Genomic DNA, 7,479 nt, shown 5'->3' with positions numbered 1-7,479 from the left:
CTCTTCCTCGAAGTACGCGCGTGTTTGCAGCACGTCACGTTTTCCGGGTATCTCTTAAAGAAACAGTGCTACAGTTCAATCACCGTTTCACAAATAAGTGATGTTGTCATAGGCTTTTACTGTTTTTAGATTCCGCACATGATGCAATCATTTGCCTTTAATTGCCAAAGCACATCAGAGGAACTTTATCTAGCTGCAAAAGCCTGTTCAAAGGTTAGTTTGACATCTCCGAGCCAACATGGCGTCATCCCGCGTCCAGTTTCACGGAGTCTGGGGTCTATCCCACTGAACACCAGGCCACTGCTGACTGACAGTGCGCACCATCATGGCGGAGGCAGGACAGACGGAATCAGAGCAGGTAATTAGACAGCTAAACAAAACAAGGATTACGCATTTTATTCTCATCTGAAATGGATTTATAAATAATATTTCGCTCTCTCTAAAAGGACATCGAGAGCAAGATCGAAGAAACACGACAGAGGTTTAAAAGCGAGTATGTTGAGGGTGAGTTAGCAGTACGCTAAGTTCTCAAGCTTCACAATAACATTCATCACAGAAGTCTTGATCTCACAATTGCTTATTAATTCAGATATTAAATATGAAAAAGTATCCACAATGACATTTGGGACTTTTGAGGATCACGTGTCATTCATTATAAGGGCAATTGTTTATTTTTTGATATCACAGCTGTTGAATTCAACTGTCAGTCAGAAATCAAAATTCATGTTTTATTCATAATGTTGATTTTTGTTTTGCTGTTGTAAAAGTAGCACTAGTAAGGAATAAGTAGCAATACGTGCTAAAAGTCAGTCTTACAGTCTTTGCATATTGTTTTATGACATTTCCTGGGGTGTAGTATGAAAATATACTCTCATGCACGCTTGTAAAACATTTCCTTATAGGTTTATAACCAGGCTAACTTGTATTGTGCAGTGTCGAGTAGTGTGTTTAAAATATAATGTATTTCTGTGATGCAAAGCTGAATTTTAAAGTATATTAAAAAGAAAACCATCATTTTAAATTGTAATAATATTTCACAATAGTACTGTTTTTTGCTGTATTTTTTTAATCAAACAAATGCAGGCTTGATGAGCATAAGAGACTTCTTTCAAAAACGTTAAAAATAGTAATGTTTCCAAACTTTTGACCGGTACTGTGTGTGTGTGTGTGTGTGTGTGTGTGTGTGTGTGTGTGTGTGTGTGTGTGTGTGTGTGTGTGTGTGTGTGTGTGTGAAATAAATAGGGATGCACCAATATGAACATTTTGGCCGATAACGGATAATTCTTTATATTCGAAAACCGATATATTGGCCAATAAATCCAAATCCAAATTTTTATATCATTTTTGAGAGCCTGATTACAAAAACAAAAGTCTCATCATTAAAAGTAATGTCCCAAACACACAATTATAATGATTTTTTCATTATAATTTTATGTAGCCGATATGATAGACGTGTGTTGCTCTGAACCGTATTTTCCTTTTGAAAGTGATATGACCAATCATATTTCAAGCAATTCAAAACCATAATGTTGAACAGTGAAGTGTCTCAGCTGAAGGAAATAATACACTATTTATCAGCTTCAATATATCGGCCAAATTTTCTCATTGGACCGATAACGATATTACAAATCAACATATACCGATATGGTGGCCGATATATCGTGCATCCTAAAAATAAAATATATATATATTATATATGCATAAACACAGATTTATGCATGTCTGTGTATTTACTTCAACTAATTAAATAAAATAAGCAACTAATTAAACCCTGCACTGCTGTCACTAACAGAGTCCCAAGACAAATACGACAGCAGAGACGTGGAGAAACTCCTGCGAGATGATGCTCTGCTGGAAGGATACCTCACATGGAGACACTTCGTGGTGGACGACACCTTAAAGATGATCGACGAGAGCTTGCAGTGGAGGAGAGAGTTTCAGCTCAACGGTGTGTGTGTGTGTGTGTGTGAGGCTCTTTCACAGAAACAGGCTGAAATGAGGAAGTTACTCACATGCTCAACTGTTCCTGTTGCGTGAATCTCGTGAAAAAACAAACACGTCCTGGCCACATTTACCAGAAAGAAAATTCAACTTCCCACCCCAATCCAACCCCATAAAACTATTTCTGAAATATTTTTGAAGTACATCATAATTTTGACTTTCTATGTTATAAATATGAGTCAGTTATGAGATGAAAAGTCGGAATTATGACATACTTTTCACGTTTCTAATTTCATGTTTCTATGTTATAAATGACGTAGTATGTCATAATTTTGACTTTTCGTCTCATAATTGACTTAGTATGTCATAATTGTGACTCTCTATGTTAAAAATATGACTTAGAAAGTCGAAATTATGACATACTATGTTAAAAATATGACTTAGTCAATTATGAGACGAAAAGTCAAAATTATGACATACTTATTAGTATGTCATAATTTTGACTATGTTAAAAATATGACTTAGAAAGTCGAAATTATGACATACTATGTTTAAAAAATGACTTAGTATGTCATAGTTTTGACTTTTCGTCTCATAATTGACTTAGTATGTCATAATTGTGACTCTCTATGTTAAAAATATGACTTAGAAAGTCATCATTTCGACAATGTTATAAATATGACTCACTATGTCATAATTTAAACTTTTCATCTCATAATTGACTTAGTCATACTCATATTTATAACATAGAAAAATAAAAATTATGACATACTTATTAGGATGTCATAATTTAGACTTGTCCAAACACGTCCTGGCCACATTTACCAAAAAAAGAAAATTAAACTTATTTTCAGACTAATGCGATCTTTTGCAGTGTGAAATTATTTTAATGACAGTTTCCAACCCCATAAAACTATTTCTGAAATATTTTTGAAGTACATCATAATTTTGACTTTCTATGTTATAAATATGAGTCAGTTATGAGATGAAAAGTCGAAATTGACATACTTAGTATGTACTAATTTCATCTTTCTATGTTATAAATGACCTAGTATGTCATAATTTTGACTTTCTGGTAAATATATGACTTAGAAAGTCGAAATTATGACGTACTATGTTAAAAAAAATTACTTGGTATTTCATAATTTTGACTTTTCGTCTCATAATTGACTTAGTATGTCATAATTTTGACTCACTATGTTAAACATATAACTTAGAAAGTCGAAATGATGACATACTATGTTAAAAATATGACTTAGTATGTCATAATTTCGACATTCTGTTATAAATATGACTCACTATGTCATAATTTCAACTTTTCATCTCATAATTGACTTCGTCATATTTATAACATAGAAAGATGAAATGATGACATACGTATTAGGATGTCATAATTTAGACTTGTCCAAACACGTCCTGGCCACATTTACCAAAAAAAAAAGAAAATTAAACTTATTTTCGGACTAATGCGATCTTTTGCAGTGTGAAATTATTTTAATGACAGTTTCCAACCCCATAAAACTATTTCTGAAATATTTCTGAAGTACATCATAATTTTGACTTTCTATGTTATAAATGTGAGTCAGTTATGAAATGAAAAGTCGAAATTGACATACTTAGTATGTACTAATTTCATCTTTTTATTATAAATGACCTAGTATGTCATAATTTTGACTTTTCGTCTCATAATTGACTTAGTATGTCATAATTTTGACTATGTTAAAAATATGACAGTCGAAAATATGACATACTATGTTTAAAAAAATGACTTAGGATGTCATAATTTCAACTTTTCATCTCATAATTGACTTAGTCATATTTATAACACAGAAAGATGAAATGATGACATACTTATTAGGATTCCGAACACGTCCTGGCCCCATTTACCAAAAAAAAGAAAATTAAACTTATTTTTGGACTAATGCGATCTTTTGCAGTGTGAAATTATTTTAATGACAGTTTCCAACCCCATAAAACTATTTCTGAAATATTTCTGAAGTACGTCATAATTTTGACTTTCTATGTCATAAATGTCAGTCAGTTATGAGATGAAAAGTCGAAATTGACATACTTAGTATGTACTAATTTCATGTTTCTGTTATAAATGACCTAGTATGTCATCATTTTGACTTTCTGTTAAATATATGACTTAGAAAGTCGAAATTGTGCCATACTATGTTTAAAAAAATGACTTAGTATGTCATAATTTTGACTTTTCGTCTCATAATTGACTTATCATGTCATAATTTTGACTCTCTATGTTAAAAATATGTTCTATATATATGAATGAAAGCCTTTATTGACCACTGTAATGATCAGTCCTGTAATACTGATCCATATCATATTATTAATAGTATTTTCCTTTGATCCCAATGACAACATGAGTTCACTTCTTTACACCTTCAGTGTGTTAACTCAGTCACTTCAGCTGATCTGTAACTGTCAGTGCCACCGAAACCAAATCAGTCAGTGTTGATTTTCTCCTATCAGATGTTCACTGAGCTAAACTGATGCGGTTGTGATGACTCGAGCAGAAATGTGATGAATGAATGGTATTTTGTTTTTGTTGTGTTCTTCTTCCTGTAGATCTGGTGGAGAGCAGTATTCCCCGGTGGATGTTCGAGAGCGGCGCCGTTTACCTTCACGGATACGACAAAGAAGGGAACAAACTCTGTAGGTGGAGCTTAATCCTCCTCTGCACGTTATAAACACCGTTCTTAATTGCAATAAACCGTGCTTGCCAAAATTCAGTGGAAATCGTTGTGGAAATCATGCCTTAATTACTTGAAAATAGATTTTATTTTTTTACTGATTTACTTAATTTTGAATCTACTTGACTACAAAAACATACAACTTTTATTTTATATATTTATATATATATATATATATATATATATATATATATATATATATATATATAAATAATTTCATGCCATTTCAGAGCAAGTAGCAGCCAAAGTAAAAACAACGTTGAAAAAAAGGTTTTCTTAAGAATTTATATATATAAAATATTTTTTTATATATATATAAAGTTTATGTATTTTTTATATAATTTATTATATAATAAATTGCAGATATTGTTAGTATAAAACATAATTCAGTGCAACTTATTAAAAAAAAACTTAAATATATATTTTAAATTATATTAAAAATCTAAGTGATATGTGTGTGTATGTACGCCGACACGTTTGTCGAACGCTAATTTAACATGCCAGAATAAAAACAGATTTTAGAGAATGCGTAGCGCCACTCGGCTTGGTGTGCCTAAACACTTGTTTATAAACTTCAATATTTCATACAAAACAATCACAAAACGCTTTAAGGCCTCTGGAACCATAATCATAACTTAAACTCGCTGTGCCGTCTCTCATCACACGAGCGGTTTTGATTTTGTTGTTTAAACGTGCATGTTGCATATTTTTTAATTATAAGTATATATATATATATATATATATATATATATATATACACACACACATATACATATATATATATATATATATATATATATATAGAAAAGCACTTCATTCACACTAAGACTGTGTAATTAATTGCATCGAACATAACGTGTGTGTGTGTGTATATTTATATATTTAAATTATATTTATATACTGTATATATTATATATATATACACATACACATATTATATAAACAAACCTTTATGTTAGATGCGATTAATAACACAGTCTTAGTGTAAATGAAGTGCTTTTATTACAAATGCAGCATTTACTTGCACTGAATTTCCACTGAAGAATCAATAAATTAATCCATGCGTCTGTATTTCTTCTCCCGGTGTGTGTGTGTGTGTGTGTGATATAGTCTGGTTCAGAGTGAAACTCCACGTGAAGGATGCCAAGACGATAGTGGATAAGAAGAGGTATGTGGCGTTCTGGCTGGAGCGCTACGCTAGACGTGAGCCAGGAATGCCCCTGACGGTCGTGTTCGACATGTCTGAGTCCGGACTCAGTAATATAGTGAGTTCTTCTTCACTCTTCATACTATAAAATGACCAAAATCAGGTCTAAAAATGTTTCAATCCTGACAATGCCACACTCCTAACGATTAAACGCATCCAAAATAAATGTTTGTGTTCACATAATATATGTGTGTGTACTGCGTATAATTATTTTGCACACATACCGGTATGCATGTATATATTAGAGAAATATTTGCATGCATATACTGTATATATATGTATACATAATTTATATTACAGTAGTCGACATTTGAAGTGGATCAAAACCTTTCATCAAAGTTAAGTCAAGTCACCTTTATTTATATAGCGCTTTTTACAATACAGATTGTATCAAAGCGCTTCACAGTGATAACATGAAAACAATATAACAAAGTTTGTTTCTAAAAGAAATTGCTTCAACGTCCACCTTAAGTAAGGCAGATCAATAATATTATTGAATATTAAATGTCCCCAACTAAGCAAGCCAAAAGCCAAGGCAAAGTTATACATTAATTTTGAACAACTTTTTTGATCCACTTCAAATGTTGACTACTGTATATATGAAGAGTTTGGTTCCAAAACGCGATAAACGCCATTTCTAAAAAAAATTAGTTACTGCAAAAATCAGTATTGTATCTGGTTGGTATTGAAAAGTCAATGTTTAATTTTAAGTAAAATGCGATATCCGCCGTGTTATTCTGTCATGTTTTCTCCCTTTCTTTCCAAACCGCGACAAACGCCAGTCTCCCTTCTCTGCAGATATATCCGCTCTCAACCAATCACAACGCACCATTCCACTCTCGACCAATCACAACGCACCATTCCACTCTCAACCAATCACAACGCACCATTCCACTCTCAACCAATCACAGCGCACCATTCCACTCTCAACCAATCACAACGCACCATTCCACTCTCAACCAATCACAACGCACCATTCCACTCTCAACCAATCACAACGCACCATTCCACTCTCAACCAATCACAGCGCACCATTCCACTCTCAACCAATCACAACGCACCATTCCACTCTCAACCAATCACAACGCACCATTCCACTCTCAACCAATCACAACGCACCATTCCACTCTCAACCAATCACAACGCACCATTCCACTCTCAACCAATCACAGCGCACCATTCCACGCAATGTAAACCGTAACGGCAGCGCCTTAAATACACCCGGCTTCCTAGTTTTTCTTATCAATTTTGTTCTTTTCGATCAACAAACAAACAAAAAAATGAATAATATTGACGGCATTGATGAACCTGTGGTTGTTTCTGCGGTGGGTGAGAAACGTAAGGCATCGAAATCGAATCATTTACGTGAGGAGATTAAGAAGATGAGGCACTCGGGAGGAGGACAAATGTTTTCAATCTTCTTTACAGTTCTTAATAAAAATATTATACTAATAAACTTACGTTGTTGTGTATTTTCAACAGTTTCAATATGAAATTTTTTTTTTTATATTGATTCAATGGATAAATTGCATTTTGATAAAAAAAAAAAAAAATGGATTTATTGCATTTTGGGGAAAAAAATAATCCGTTTTTATAATAAATCTTTGAAAATCAAAACCT

General features: G+C 32.8%; 1 protein-coding gene across 1 annotated transcript in view; it reads left to right on the top strand.

The window, feature by feature from the left end:
• The first annotated feature begins 203 nt into the window (after nucleotides 1–203).
• Nucleotides 204–7,479, top strand: part of mospd2 (motile sperm domain containing 2) — a 29,927-nt gene continuing 22,651 nt past the window's right edge. The window contains exons 1-5 of the mRNA XM_056267275.1: nucleotides 204–358; nucleotides 447–504; nucleotides 1,793–1,948; nucleotides 4,528–4,614; nucleotides 5,763–5,917. Of these exons, the coding sequence (XP_056123250.1) occupies nucleotides 326–358; nucleotides 447–504; nucleotides 1,793–1,948; nucleotides 4,528–4,614; nucleotides 5,763–5,917 (489 nt within the window). The 5' untranslated portion in view covers nucleotides 204–325. The remainder of the gene's footprint in view (nucleotides 359–446; nucleotides 505–1,792; nucleotides 1,949–4,527; nucleotides 4,615–5,762; nucleotides 5,918–7,479) is intronic.

This window comes from Rhinichthys klamathensis, unplaced genomic scaffold (genome assembly GCF_029890125.1).
Source record: "Rhinichthys klamathensis goyatoka isolate OS25496 unplaced genomic scaffold, OSU_Roscu_1.1 h1tg000257l_1, whole genome shotgun sequence".
Lineage (NCBI taxonomy): Eukaryota > Metazoa > Chordata > Actinopteri > Cypriniformes > Leuciscidae > Rhinichthys > Rhinichthys klamathensis.
The sequence above is the reverse complement of the archived record's forward strand: the minus strand, read 5'-3'. Positions and strand labels throughout refer to the sequence as shown.